Consider the following 16,014-nt stretch of genomic DNA (forward strand, 5'->3'; position numbering starts at 1 on the left):
GCTACACATGATAAAAATATTATTTCTTATGCACTTTGGAAAGCAAAAAAAATGTAATGTAATAAAGATTCTACCCCTTATGAACTTTATAATTGAAAAGCAAGGTCACCAACTTCCTTGTAGAGGTAAGAAGGGTATCTTCAAGCTGACCCCTACACATCATAAGGTATAAGAGTGTGATTTTTTACTTATTCACTTAACAAACAATAGTGTTAGTGTTTACAGAGTTCAAGGTATCTTTTTTTTCCATTTTTCTATTTTTCTCACCATAGATGCTAGTTCACAAGTACCATTACTCCCTGATGAAATTACAATCCTGTTTCAATGAAGTAAATTACAGAAATTATGCTCAAGAGCATGGGAACCAAACAACAGTCCAATGTGTGAAAAGATTCTTTAGACACAGTTAATATTTGAGGTCCCAATTAAGGCAACTACTACCTTAAATACCAAGAAAATCTCTTCTACAGTACATTTCTATTACCTTGATTTTAACAACACTAAAAGGAAGCCTACCTCTTTCAGCTGAACTATGGTACGTTCGATGTCATCTACATTGGGTGGAGAAAGAGCTGTTGCCAGTAAGGCTTTTGGGTCCCCCATATCAAGCTTTTTTAATTTTAAGACTGTACCTCCCAACGGGCAACGCTGAAGGGAAGACAACATCATTTTTACTTTCTCCCCATGGGAACTGTGACAAAGTGTTTTATATGAGAAATAGGTTAAAATTTACAATTTGCAAAACCTGAAATTAATTTTGTGTAACTAAGGTTATTTTTGTTTTGAGCAGATTGCTTATTTCTAATCCACACTGATTTTATTGCTATAAAGCATCTCTTTCTATAAGAAAAATTTTTGGAATAGTCTTTGTCTGTTAGTTTTCTACCCATTGCTTCAGCCATTAGTAACCTTTCCAATTGTACACTGTCTTCAGGAAAAGTAAAGTAAAACTTTCTCTTCTCTGCTATGATTGCATGCATTAAAAAACCCCTTAATATTCCTAACCCTAAAGTCTTACCAGTATCTCAGGTTCTGACTTCTCTGGAATAAAGTTTGTCCAGAAAGCTTTGCACACCAGCCTGTAACAATACCCTCTGGAAACTCGTCCAGCACGACCTTCACAGAACAAAAAAACCCCAAATCACCAATCTGTAAAGTGCCCAAACCCATCCATCCACAAACCCTCTGGGCAGCTGAGCAGCAAACGACAGCTGATGCTGCAGGCTGAGCAGTGTTCTGCTCCCTTGCAGCAGTCAGGCCCAGTGGTCAGATAAGGGTAGGATGAAAACATTCTTCCTTCAAAGTAGCAGTAACTAACAAAAGAGTTATGTAAGTATTTCACTCAAATACCTCCTTCATATAACTGCCCTCAAATCAACATCCATTTTTCTCAGTTGAACAGGCATTTCCTCTTTGACTCTATTGCTAGCAAAAAAACCTTCTATATAAACAACTTTTAAGATACAATGACAACCAGCAAGACAGCTTTATGATCTACTATTTACAGAAAACACAATGATTCAGAAGTCTATCTTCACAAATCCAAACACCATCTACTTCAAGACACTAAATGATCTCCCTGTCTTCAACTCAAACCTTGAGCCTTCTGCCATCATTTCCCCCCCCCCAGTCCAGCTGAGGAGAGGGGAGTGGTAGAGCAGCTTTCGTGGGCAACTGGCACCCAGCTGTGAAGTCCTCATAATATTTAAGAAAGGTGATATTTTTACATCTAAAGATGTCACTGTTATTAATTTATTTAGTACCATTTTTGACTGAAACTAAAAGATGCTGATATTAAAGAGTACTGTCTTACTAGAATAGTCAATCTAAAATCTTACTTAGCCTTATGCTATGAATACTGGTCTAAACTAGAGACTTGGCTGTGGATATTTCAACTGATTTAATGGTGATGCATAGACATGGAAGTTTCTTTTACTGTTGGAACTCAAAAGCGCTTAATAAATACCTAGCAGTAGCTATCTCCTCTTTTTAAAAATGGCCTGTAATAAAAAAATTACTATTAAATAACAAAAAATCCATGGTCCATTTATGGTCCATAAATTTTAATAATTTTTTAATAAAATACAAAACATTCCTCTGGAAAAAAATACTTGAGCAAAATAAAACATTAATGCATAGTTTTTTAATCACATTTTTATATCCTGACATGGTAAAGAATTATCAACTATTAGTGGCAAAAATAGTCTGTTCTTTTTACTGTTATAAAATGAAAAGCAACATAGAATTCTCCATGAAGGTGAGCTTCTAAAATTCCTTTGCACTGCCTATTGTCATCTTACCTTTTCTTTGATTACAGTTTGTTTTAGATGCCCAGCAAAGTCTCAAACTTTGGTAATTAGTTTCCTTATCACAAACCAAAGCTTTAGTTAAGCAGAAATCTATCACTGCAATTAAGAAAAGAAATAGTACATTATGAAACAACTTATCCTCATGGCAGTGGAAAGAAATATTGGCTGATTTTGTACTATCAGAAAAGGAAAGTTTAAATAACTTGAATAGCAATAAAGAGAACACCAGATTTATAAAATAACAGGCCCAGGATACTCTGAATGCTAACAGAACTGGGAAGACATTTTAACGTATATATAACAAAGAATTAGTGTAGATGACAATCATTAAAAGGCAATCATTTCTGCATTTTGAAATTCTGTATCAGAACTGGTTAAACTGATGCATTTATTTCAAAAGGTAGTCAGAATGTGATTTAAAAGCTTAACTTTTTGACATGAGGTCTGATTCTGCTTGTTACTGCATTTAAAATTACCCCCCCCAGCGAAGATTAAAACCAACCCCCCACTCAGTAGCTCTATTTGTTCATATATTCAGATTTCTCTGTTCTCCACTGTGAAAGCAAGAATTCAACAACTGTCAAAATTCCCCTCCAACAGCAACACTCTGTAAAATGACATGTTGTGGAGACTTAACCTAGCACAAGTAAGGAAAATATTACAAATACAGTGTATATGGAATTACAAGATTTAGGTGACTTACCATACTTAACATCAGGAACTGTTATAGAGCTCTCAGCTATGTTGGTAGCTAGAATAATCTGAGTTTTGAAGCAAAAAATAAGCAATGAATGCATAAAGAAAAATACTGATGTTAATGTTTCTACATGAAAACCCCAATTTACTATGAAGAAATATAAATATAGTGGCAACACAGCATTTCTACTCTGTATACTTAAAAAAGCAATATGACACAAGGCAATACAAGAAAACTTTATTTTCTTGTTCCAAACTCAGAAAAATGTAATAAGGTGGTATAGCACAGGACAATATAGAGGAAGAATGGAAATATTTCCTTACGCCTTTGCCATAACAAAACCTTATACTATCAGCAGCAATATTTTATTAGCAACAGCAGGTGAAGAAGACCAAGACAACAGCCAAAATGTGGGAACAAGGCAGGTAAGAGTCCCCCAAACTGGAGGACTGCTTCTCTATTCAGTGCCACCAGCAGCATACTACTGTCATGCAGGTGCAAGAATCAACACAAACTACTCTGAAGGATAAAATGAGCATCACTCAACAGTCTAAGGATAACTTCCCATTACTGCACTTCTCTTGAGGTCCAAACACCAGTTAAAACAACAGTTTGGTAAGAAAGGCAATCAGTTCACACACTGAAGAACGAAACTGCTTTGTCCTCACAAAATGATCTGAGTTAGAACAGCTAATATTCCTTACATACATTATTATTTGCTATTACTACTCTAGAAAAAGGTTTCACATGCTTTAGGAAAGTAATGATTCAACAATATTTACTTTTCTGTAGCCAGGAACTGTAGCCAAAAATACTTCATTTTGTTCCTCTAATGTCACACATGAGTGAAGTGGGTACACTTGCCACCTAAAGAACACATATTAGTGCAAGAATACAAAAGTTGATTACACTTCTGTGCTAAATCCTATGATGTACTTAGAACTCATGTAGCTGAAAAACTCATGTTCAAGCTTAACTGAACTGAAACAAATGTGGTCTAACTTACCTTTTAAACTTATCTGAGAGGCATGAGTGCATGTATCTTATTTCAGCCAAACCTAGGGAAAAAGTAACCACGAGTTTGTATTCATTTTACTCATCACTAAGAATTCTGAAACATCTCTTTCATTCTTTTTTGACTTTCATTCTTACCTTCCTTTACTATATAATAAAATGGCAGAAGAGTTAAACAGCAAATGTAATAATGAATCACTGAAACACAGTGAACCAATTTTTCAAGAGCCATTCTGCATTAATTTTACACTTATTAAAGTGAAATTGCAACAGCAGATATAAAGGCCATCTGACAACATCCCATTATTAGCCCTCATATAAGTTTCTTACAATTGACAGTGCTCTCCACATGCTGAATGTCTGGTTTAGGCTACAACTGCGTACTTCATTCAAAATAAGTTCTTTCAAAGAGCAGGGTCAAGGGAAAAAACCCTATTTCTGCCTTAGCCATCTTGTCTTTGGAAGCTGCAGTGCCCATTCTCTGGGTCATGGATTTCACTGCCAGGGGAAATCCTATGACTAAAGGGATTTTTGCTACGTTCTTGAATACCTGCATAAACATTTCTGAGAAACTGGTTTACTTCTTATTGAAACTTCAATTTCAAAATCCCCATTTTCAAAATCTGCACAACACAGAGTTTCCCTGGTCGAATATTAAAAATGAAATTATTCTGTAACTGCAGTACAGGATTGCTGCAATTTTCAGCAAAGGCCAAATGCAGTTTAAGCAGCTGGATGTGAAATCTTTATGCATTCTTTATACTACTGGCACCTGACTTCAGGTGACATATTAGATGTATACTCACCTGGCAAAAACACCAGCACGCTGCCACGTTCCAACGCATCCCTCAAGTTGTTTTCCTCCCTAACAAGAATATGAAGTTTCATTAGTTTTACAACCTCAGTCTAACTTCATTACCCCAAGTTATTTTATTCTGAAAGAACAAGTAGAACTGCACACTTCTTGTACCATGCATTATTTAAACTTCTGAAGAAATGAAATTCAAACCATTACTTGCAACTACATTTTCAGAAAAGCACAGTATATACATTGCAACTAGAGCATTAGGTTTAACTTCTTCCTCAAAATAGAGGTTTTGTCAAAATAGAAACATTCTTATTCAGCAATGAAATTAATCAGAATTAGGTTACCAAAGATCTTAAACTCAGAACACAGTATACTACTGCATAATGATATGCAAACTCATTCAGTAATTCTTTAAGTATCTGTAACGCCCTTGTATTCTAAAAATACCACTGGAACCTTGAACAAAAGCCAAACCAGTATAAATCTCAACCATTATTATCAAGAACTACAGGTCATGACAGATGTGGAGGGAGACATCTTCGACTGATCTCTTGTGAGTCAAAATCACCTTAAGAGAATTTAGAACTCACATTGTTCTGCTGTATTCATTCCTGGTGTAAAATTTTTTCAGGTATTTTTCAGTCTCTACTCTAAAACTATATAATAAACAGAAAGCATAGTTTTTACTGGAAGGTACATAACAACGTGCATATTAGCCCTTCTAGTATTCGAAAGCTGAAATGCTAATTCCTTCGTGTTTCCTTATTAGAGGTAGCTTATCAGTAAAAGGTAGCATAATTTAGCTATTATAAACTACAGTAGGACAGCTTAATGAATTAAATCAAAAGAAATAACCAAGAAAGAAGCTTAGAAGTCACTATACATTGTAAAAATGTCAGAACCAAGTTTTTTTATTTATGTACCTCCATGAACAGTTGTACTTCGGTGGTTCACCTAGAAACTGCTCAAATGAGCTTAATTAACATTTTCTTAAAATGTCAAAGTTTACATAATACTAAGTTTGAACGGAAAACAATTAAGCTTACAAAACAAAATTACTTCTCCAACACACTTTTATAGATTATTAGAATATATGGAAACAAAAAACATTCCTAAACTTAAAACACAACATTAGATCAAAGTTGTAGGAGCAACTTCATTACATTTCCAGATACTAGACATCAATTTACAAAACACAGAGAGCAACACAAATCAGTATTTACTTCTTTCAAATTGCATTAAGGCCTTAAACAGTCAGTGAAAATTAATGCCTAGTTTTGAATTTTTTTTCCATGGATTATTATATGTTTTAATTTATAATACAAAAGAGTAGCTCCAGTTTTATTCTTCATATAAACAATATTAGGCTCTGGTCTATAGCAAAGAATATAGTTTCCATACAACATGGCTGTCTTGAATGATCACTTACACTCCAGGGCATGAAGTGTATTTCAAGAACACAGGGTAGAAATCAAACAAATATATTAAATAAAAGCAGAGATATATGTAAAATTAAGTTACCACTAACAACTATAATAAGTGGGCTGCTGCCGCTGCTTAATTAGTGTCTCATTTCCCCAAGAACCTCCGATTCCAAATCCTGAACTGTGTCTTACCTCTTCATCTCAAACTCATCAAATGACTCAATCAGAGACACTGCTACATCATACATATTCTTTTTTATCACTGGTTCGTCAATGCTTTGAGAATGAAGCTGTTTGGAGAAGAAGGTATTGAGGTTAGCACAGTATAACAGGCAGAAAGACGGTAGTTCACATATGTATTTGTCAAGTGCTTTTCAATTAAAACTGACCCAGCACAGAAGCCTGTACAAAGAAGTAACTTCATCTGATGCACTCATTATCTTCTAAACAGGCATTTTTCTTCAGGCATGTAACTATTTTTATGCTAAAGGAGCACTTCTGGTATTTACATACTTAAGATAAGCACCAGGCCACGCTTCATTAGTCTGCAGGACATACTCCTTTATCCAGGAGCGTTATGCACATTAGAGTGATCACAACTCATGGAAACAGGATGACAAGGAGAGGAATTTGTGTAAGGAAGGTACAATGCTTTTCACAGCTACTATACTGCAGGTCTCTTACCTGAGTGCACAGAAATCACGTACCCTACTAATTTAAATTGGTTTTGCATTTATTGGATCTTGTGTTTTAGGTCATACTCTGTCAAAAGATTACTGTTCTGTTGTACATAACAGAACCATGATGATTCTGAGACATACTCAAGGCTGTAACGTTAAAGAACACAAACAATCAAGTCTTCAGAGCAAACACAGTAACTTAGTAACTTTCCAGTTCTAAAATCAAACGTTTAATGAACTAGACATGCCCTGGAAAAGGTCTATAATGTTACACATTTTTCTGTTGTAGAGAAAGTGGGTTTTGATTGTTGCTCATCTTTCATTCTGAGGGTTTCTCCTCATTCTAGTGAAAACTCATTACTGGACCAAGAGTTTCAGAGCTAAAAATCACAGAGAACTGAACTATCTAAACTATTACTTGGACTTCAGCAAGGTCTTTGACACCATCTCCCACAGCATTCTCCTGAAAAAGCTGGCAGCCCACGGCTTGGACAGGGGCACTCTGTGCTGGGTTAGGAACTGGCTGGAGGGCTGGGCCCAGAGAGTGGTGGTGAACGGGGCTGCATCCAGTTGGCAGCTGGTCACTAGTGGTGTCCCCCAGGGATCAGTGTTGGGCCCAGTTCTGTTTAATATCTTTACTGATGATTTAGATGAGGGGATTGAGTCCATCATCAGCAAATTTGCAGGTGACACTAAGCTGGGGGGGAGTGTCAATCAGCTGGAAGGCAGGACGGCTCTTCAAAGGGACCTGGAAAGACTGGAGAGTTGGGCTGATTCCAACGGGATGAGGTTCAACAAGGCCAAGTGCTGGATCCTCCACTTTGGCCACAACAACCCCATACAGTGCTACAGGTTGGAGACAGAGTGGCTGGAGAGCATCCAGGCAAAAAGGGACCTGGGAGTTTGGATTGACAGGAGGCTGAACATGAGCCAGCAGTGTGCCCACATGGCCAAGAAGGCCAATGGCATCCTGGCCTGGATCAGGAACAGTGTGGTCAGCAGGATCAGGGAAGTGATTCCTCCTCTGTACTCAGTGCTGGTGAGGCCACACCTGGAGTGCTGTGTCCAGTTCTGGGCCCCTCAGTTCAGGAAGGACATTGAGGTGCTGGAGCAGGTCCAGAGAAGAGCAACAAGGCTGGGGAAGGGACTGGAGCACAAGTCCTATGAGGAGAGGCTGAGGGAGCTAAGGTTCAGCCTGGAGAAGAGTAGGCTCAGTGGAGACCTCATCACTCTCTACAACTCCCCGACAGGAGGTTGTAGCCAGGTGGGGGTTGGTCTCTTTTCCCAGGCAACTATCAACAAGACAAGAGGGCATGGTCTTAAGCTGCGCCAGGGGAGGTTTAGGTTGGATGTTAGGAAGAAATTCTTTACAGAAAGGGTAATCAGGCATTGAATGGGCTGTCCAGGGAAGTGGTGGATTCCCTGTCCCTGGAGGTTTTTAAGATGAGACTGGATGTGGCACTTAGTGCCATGGTCTGGTAACCATGGTGGTGTTGAATCAAGGATTGGACTTGATGATCTCAGAGGTCCCCCTTCCGACCTAGCTGATTCTATGATTCTATTACAGTGAAATTAGTTATTTTTCTACCAGTTTTCTTTCTGAAGGAGTTCATGACAGAATCACAAAAGCACTACTACTAGCACCAATCTGGCAACAATGATTTACATCAGCTTTTGCTACTGCAACCTCTGTCCTCAGCTTTCAACCCCTTACATCATGTAACCCTGAGTCACCTTGGTGTCTTTAGAAAGACTCCTTTCTGAAAAATCTGAGAAAATTATTCTACTTTCTTCTGGCAGAGGATGGGTTGGGGGATCAAAAAGAGCCATCTATAAGAAATGGATAATATTCTTTCCACTTCTCTGATCCCCCTCGAAATCCATCAGCTGGGCAGACTTTTCAGGTGGACAGCTCTATCAGTCCCAGAGTTTCTGAACTGCATTCTACACTGGCTTCCAGTGTAGCTTGATCAGTCCATCAGAAAACAGAAAACATTACTTATCAAAAATACTTGAATACTTTTTTTTTAATGCCCCAATATATGTGAAAAACCTAAGTGATTTATCTCTTCTGGGCTGCTCAAACGTAAGATTTTTGAGTTCATATTATCCCTGCTTAAATAACCATCAAATTTGTCTTTGCAATTTTGTTCAAGAGTACTAAAGGTACAATCAGTAGCATGACAAAGCTTCTACATCTCTCCTAATAAAAGGTAACAATGTGACAAACAGCAAATCCTAAAGCCCCGTCAGACCTGACTAAAATAATCTAACATAGTCAAAATAGCTTTTGACAGCAGTTCACTACCGTCTCAGGACTCTGACCCCAGTTCCAGTGATATGAAGTTTTTACCTCTGTAAGCCAAAAATGGCTTTGCATTTTTACACTTTGCTTCATTTTTTTAAGTCTGCTCACTGAGTTAACTATACAATTAATTTCCATTTCCTATCTCCAATACTATCCATTACAACAGGAAAGCACTCACACAACTAGCTTTAGAATTGCCCATAGACAGAACCTTGATGCATTTTTCATGAAGCCTGTGTTTCAGTGATTCCTTGGGGCTTAGGGGTTGCTGATATGACAGAATCATGATCCTGTTAAACATCCAGAACAACATGTTTACAAAGTCCATTATGCCAGAAGAAACTACTTTTTAGAAGCCTATGCTCACAAATTAAACAGTAGCACCTATAAACGACCCCGTATCTGGGCAAGGATAAGCCAATGTTACACTGAAGAGTGTTTCTCACTTCTTTCCCTCTTACTCTTTTCTACAAATGAAGCAATTCAAGTGGAAAGCTTTATCTTTGATTCAGCTAGATGTCTGTACAGCCACAGCAAAGGGTTTACTGCAAACAGGCATAAAGAAGAAAAAATAATGATGTTGTTTTTATTTATCTTCCAAATCACAACTGATATCAATGAATTCACTAAATAACCAAGTCAGAACTACGCAAAGAAAATTTCTTTTTTCAAGCATTGTTTTAAAACATTAGCACACACAGAAATAAATTATGTATTAAAGCCAAGAGCTCTGCAGGATTCATAAAAGATTCTATATTTATACAGTAACATCCAATTATTTTAAGATTTTTTGAGAATGGACAAAGGTTCATAGCTCACAGCACAGAGACAGTTACGAAGGACTAAACTGATTTCAACCAAGGTGCTTTAAGGAATGAGTTAAGATTTATGTAATCTGGTTTTATAGTTATTAATTTTAAAATCAAAAGGAAACCTGGAAAAATCCTGTTTATCTAAAGAGCAAAGGCTGCATTTACTTTTAACTGCTGTATTCTTCTATGTGAATTATACAGGTTTTTAAAAGTGAAAATAAAACATCAAGAACTAAAGCCTGAAGCCTGTACCTCAGGCAGTTATCCAACTCATTGTGATTTTAGCATGATGAAAGATGTGTCCCTGCTTCCATATGGCAGCATTGGCTCATTAACTGTCTTAACACTCACGTTCCACTTTCATTTTATTAAGATGTTACACAAATCTTAGACCTCCCACGTTTTGAAGTATTTTTTAATTATAACTAGTATTCACAGAAAGTCTTCACACACAGCACCGTAAGAAACAGGATAGAGACCAAGTATCAGTGCTTTACAATTCAATTTCTGCATACATACAAAAAAAAAAAAATCAAAAGCACTTATGTGCTTTTATTGTTGCCCTAAGGCACAAGTAACTTCTTGGACAAACATACTCTCCTTGTCCTGCTGAAAAACAGAATGGCTATAGATAGGACAACACAAGATAAAGAATCAGATGAAAACTTAAAAACAAAAAAAAAAACCAAGAAAACACAGACAAAATGAAAAGTAAAAAGAGGTCTAAGCACTGAAAGCAGTTCCTTCTGTTCGTGATCTCTGAGGTGAAAGGTGTGGAAGCTGACATTCAGCTCAAAGGGCAGTGATGACAAATCCAACTTGACTGAAGTAAACTCCTTACTGAATTTTTTGGTTATCTTTTTGTTGTAATTATCAGAAATCTTTCACAAAACTCCCATGTATTACATAATCTTCTCCACATTATCTATCTGAGCTGCCATACTAATGTATAAATACTGAAGGGCCAACTGCCATAAGAATTGAGGTTTTTTTTTTTTTTTTGGTTGCATTAAAACATCAACAGTTGACAGCCTTTTATTTTAGTTTGCCTGTTCTGAGACATAACCAATGCCTGTTTTGTGTACAGCATAAGCAATTATCTTTTGGGTTTCTCAAACTACCTGCTTTATTTCACTATTTTATTTTCTGCAGAATTGAGGGATGAAAGCTAAATAGTAAGTGTTCACCCATGCTTCTTTTCAAGTGCATCCCTCATCTTTTTCATTGTAATAACAGCGTTCTGAATTATCAAAACTGACCAATAATTACTCCCATGTCCCAGTTGTTTTTGGAGTGAGTGTCACAATTAAAGCCTGAGTGCATGTGTTGTACTTTGCTTTAACCTGTTTATTTTGCCTTGAACCATAATACTGGAAGAGTTCACTTGAGTGAATTCCTACCCAGCTGCTTTTCAAATGTAAAACAACCTCCCTTATTATAAAACCACAGAAAACAAATTAATTTGTATTTACATTAATTCCTTCATTATCTGATGTCTACACAGATACTTGCTATAAAATAGCACATCAGGAGTTCTACAAACCAAATATTCAAAATACAATCTGTGCAGTTTATAAGCTAAAGATTGATACAACAAACAAATCTTCAGCCACTACCACCCTCCTCAGGCACCAGAGCAGCAGCTCTTCCGTGCAGCTGTACTGGCTGTCAAGTGCCCAACCAGGAATCTGAGAAGTAGTTGTTATTCCAACATATTTTCATTATTCAAAACTACACATTTGCCATGGTGGCCTATGGAGCTACAACAGAAATATGTTCAAAACTGCTGCATAACATCTCTTGGTTTTATTAAGGAAAAAAAAAAATGGAAAGAAAAAAAGAACAGGAAATCCTCAGCTGAGAGAGAAGGCAACTTGGTAACATCAAAGTTCTAAGTACAAATGCTTGTTTTCTGATGACTCTCTTAATTTCCTGGCACTTTCTGCCTTTGATACATAACACCAACATGGACCAACCCAGGAAATATTCCGATTTTCTCAACTATATTCAAAGAGATCTGTAAAATCTTAATATGTTACTTTCTGCACAGAATTTTACATTGTTCACCTTAAATGCAAGATACCGAACAAAATGTTTCATACTACTTAAAATTCCCAGCACTTTGCATTCCATTTCTGTTACGTGAAAGAAACTAGTGTGCTGGTAAGAAGACTCCTGTTTTATCATAAAGTATTAATTCTTACCCAGAAGTGTAAGAATTGTAAGTGTAAGAAGTGTAAGAATAAGTGTAAAATTGCTTATTTGTAATTTTATTACACGGTTGGACTGACTATTCCAATTTCTTTCTAACTCTGTCCAAAGAAATGACATTATATTTACATTACCTTGAAATCAACAGTGTCCTTTAAATCATCAAGATAATATTCTTCAACTGCAAAAGGTTTTCCTTCCACCTTAAATACACAGACTGGATTCAGTCCATTACGAAGTGGAATTGCAAAGTAATCAGCAAATTCTTTAGTGTTGATGGAAGCAGACATCAATATTATCTGTTAAAAAAATGCATAGCAAACATAACACATTAATTTTAACACAAAATGCCCTGCTACATGAAAATCTCCACCTATGTTTTTATGCTAAAATGGTCTGATTTTGGTTACAACAGGTATGTTACCTAAGCACATCTAAGACAATCAAAGTTAAATGCTTAAGAAACCCTAGCTAGCACATGAGGAAAGGTAAGCACCTGTAAGAAAATGGCTCAGGCTGGATGCCTAGGGTAGACAACAGGGTAAAAGTTCAACCAAAAGCATACAGTACACTTGATAAAATGCCAAAACAAAAATGCCATAAAATACAGCTAAAGAGCATCCACCTTATAAAGTGACAGGAAGGCAAGCTAATGAAGTGGGCATTGTACCACAGTTCTCAGCTCCAAAGCCCAAGATACACAAGATAGGTAAAGACACACAACAGAGGGCAGATTAAATCATGAAGTCATTTAACATGATCCTGAAAGGACATAATTCTGCAAATATTATATATGCAACCTGTCCCACTACAGCAAGAACTACCTCGTGCCTCAACAAACTGCTCACCTAGGCCAGGACAACAGGCTAAATGTAACCTTCCCTGAAGGCTACTGAAACAAAACGCAATCTAAATTATTCTAACTGCAGTTACAGGCAAGGAATATTAAACTACCTCTTCTTCTAGACAGTCTTTATAATTTGGACTCTGTAACTTGCACGGAGCCTTTCCAAACTGAAAGGAAATGACAGATTCTTAACAGAGTGCCTGAAGGACTACCTAATTGAACTAATAGTTTAATTTACTCCTAAAGCAGAAATTCAACAAGCCTATACCCCAACATGGCAGATAAACACATCAGAACAGAAGGTAATCAAAGCAGACAGTTCTTCAAGATCAAGCAGCCCAAAACCACTTGTACAGCATGGAGATGTCTGAAGACCCATCAGATAATACCAAAAACTGTTATCAGTCACTACTAGAAACTGCACTGTTTGGTCTGATCCAGTAGAGCCCCTCTTACAGTGTCAGGTTTCCTTGCAACAACCCTGTCCCAGCAAGATCAACCTTAGAACAATCCAATGTCTGTTCTGTGATCTAAAAATAATAATCTGCCAGAAAACTCAGCATAGATGGTAGGTGAACCACAGCAGGTAGTTCTTGTCCTCAGTACATCAGAATTGCTCTTGCCATCTTGTTAGTTCATGCAATGTTGAATTACCTGCTACTTCTGAGCTCTGTAATGTCCAGATTAGGAAACAAACAGTTCATATGCATTTCATATCACCCCGAGTTATAAATGTCTTGTATCCCCCCTTAAACAGGTATCCTTGCACACCTTTGTTTCATGAATCCAAGGAAGCTGGGAGGAAAACCTTACATGTTCTGATTAACTTGCCACATGATCAAAATCCCTTTCCTTTATAGTTTTTCAAAAGGGGTTGAAAAGGGATGAAGTAGGAGACATTGGGCTTAGTGTATAAATTCAAACTGAATTACCCACTTTGGTCTGCTAAGAGCAAGAAACCAAGATCAAGAGTTCCCCCCTCTTCACCATTACAAAAAATAAAAAATTCAAAGGGACATCCTCCCTCTCCCTTAAAGGTAAGATTGTCTCAGGTTTATACAGTATGAAACTGCCATCTGCAGAAACAACTGCAGAGAACAAAATAAAAGGGATAAAATTTTCCAGTGACAATTTTGAGAGATTTAAATGCAATTATAGAGGAAAAGGAAAAAAATATTTCAGGAACCTATAAAAGAAAAATGTTTTCTAAGAGAAAACGATGACAGGGCCTGTAGGGTTTCTTGCCGTTGACACCAACCAGGTAATTAGCATCAAGGGAAAACTTTTCACAAACTCAGTGAGATTAAATTATTGGTCTTCTCAATAGGCAGAGCCAAGTGCTAAAAAAGGCTGAATACTTTCATATTACTGTCTCTGAATTTAAAGACAAGAGAGTTTTCTTATCAGCATGAAAAGGGATTAAAAAGTGAAAAATGTGAAGAGCACTGTCATGCCCTATGCCAACTGGAAGGCCACTTTCAGTGACAGCATGTTTGGAACATCTAAAGACCAAGTTATCCGAGTTTGAATCAATGTGATGGACTGCACTTAAGAACATGGATTCCCTTCCAATGGCAAGAAAAACAGCCAACCCAGAACTACAGTTATGTCTATTTTGAACAGAAAAAGTCACATTAATTAAACAATTAACTGAAGACACAAAGTCTCACAAAATAGCTGCAGTCCCAAATAGCTGCACATAAAGACACTGAGTTAGCCTAACTCCATCACCCGTATTTAATGAAAGAGTTCATTACTGAGACACAAACGCTAAATATGTCACGCTATATGTCTGTAAAATCTCCTTTAGTACAAAGCACAACTGCCTAACATGCAGAGAAAAATCTCAGACACATTTTACTACCAGTTCTGCACAGAAATTACAATACAGCATTTCTTGTCTTCTGTTATTTTTCCCACTTTAACAAAAAAAGCTCAGTATTTCCAGGAGTTAATGCTATCATATTTAACCAAGGATAAGCACTGCCCTCAATACCCAATAAGTAATTCTAGTCAAATATCCATCTTGCATTTTTTAGCCTTAAGCAGGCTTTAGAAACTAATGCATTTTAACATGAGGAGGAAAAAAAAGTCTTTCAGAATACATTATAGCAGCCAGGAAAAGAGTGCCCTTTAGCTTGCTTACTTATGAAGTGCAGCAAACTAAATAATATTTCAGTGCAAAATAACAACATAACAATTTGTTGCAAATTCTTTAAAACGTGCAAAAATATTCTTCAGCAGAATTGAGTCTGAACTCACCTTTACAGACCGTGAATTTGTATATAATAGTTTACGGGTCATCAAGAGCAAGAAATCCATTTCTTCTGTACGCTCATGTACCTGGAAGATATTATGCACAATTTAATTTTAATTAACTCATGGTCTTCTTTTTGAAAATCTCTTATTTTCCTACTCAATTTATGCTTTGTTTTTGTAACTTGGAACAATAATACATTTTCATAGAAGAAAACACTTTTTGAGAGTACGCATGTTAATCACTTTAAAATCCCAACAAGGCTGTTCAGATGGCTACAGCACCCTTTGTGAAAATCGTTTGTCACTATTAAGTCATGAAAATCATAGAATGGTGACTAGAAAACCAATCATCAGCTCCAGCCACTGTTCTATTAGAGTTGGCAATAACACCTGAAGTGGTACTGATGCTGGGTGAATCAACTGTACTGATAAAATCACAAATGATCCAGTAAGGGACTAGGTTGGTTTGTCTGAGTAGATGTGCCCCATTCTTAATGGCTTCTAGCTTTTGATTGCTCCTTGCAGTTCAGCAAACACTCCTCAACATTATCCATGATGATCATATCCCTTTCTTGAATTTTGCAGTTTAAATATATTAAGTGCAGTTTAAATATATTAAGTGCAGTTTAAATATATTAAGTGCAG

At 36.8% G+C, this 16,014-nt stretch overlaps 1 protein-coding gene across 2 annotated transcripts in view; it reads right to left on the minus strand.

Moving 5' to 3' along the window:
- The window catches only part of TDRD9 (tudor domain containing 9), a 72,332-nt gene that overhangs the window by 25,461 nt on the left and 30,857 nt on the right, over nt 1-16,014 (minus strand). For both annotated transcript variants that reach the window (XM_027638135.1, XM_027638134.1), the window contains exons 6-15: nt 15,373-15,453; nt 12,398-12,562; nt 6,445-6,542; nt 4,827-4,885; nt 4,013-4,064; nt 3,789-3,873; nt 3,013-3,070; nt 2,301-2,405; nt 1,019-1,116; nt 517-648 (exon numbers count right to left, since the gene is read on the minus strand). In XM_027638135.1, coding sequence (XP_027493936.1) covers nt 517-648; nt 1,019-1,116; nt 2,301-2,405; nt 3,013-3,070; nt 3,789-3,873; nt 4,013-4,064; nt 4,827-4,885; nt 6,445-6,542; nt 12,398-12,562; nt 15,373-15,453 — 933 coding nt within the window. The remainder of the gene's footprint in view (nt 1-516; nt 649-1,018; nt 1,117-2,300; nt 2,406-3,012; nt 3,071-3,788; nt 3,874-4,012; nt 4,065-4,826; nt 4,886-6,444; nt 6,543-12,397; nt 12,563-15,372; nt 15,454-16,014) is intronic.

This window comes from Corapipo altera, unplaced genomic scaffold (assembly GCF_003945725.1).
Source record: "Corapipo altera isolate COAL_440 unplaced genomic scaffold, ASM394572v1 23, whole genome shotgun sequence".
NCBI classification, from domain to species: Eukaryota; Metazoa; Chordata; class Aves; order Passeriformes; family Pipridae; genus Corapipo; species Corapipo altera.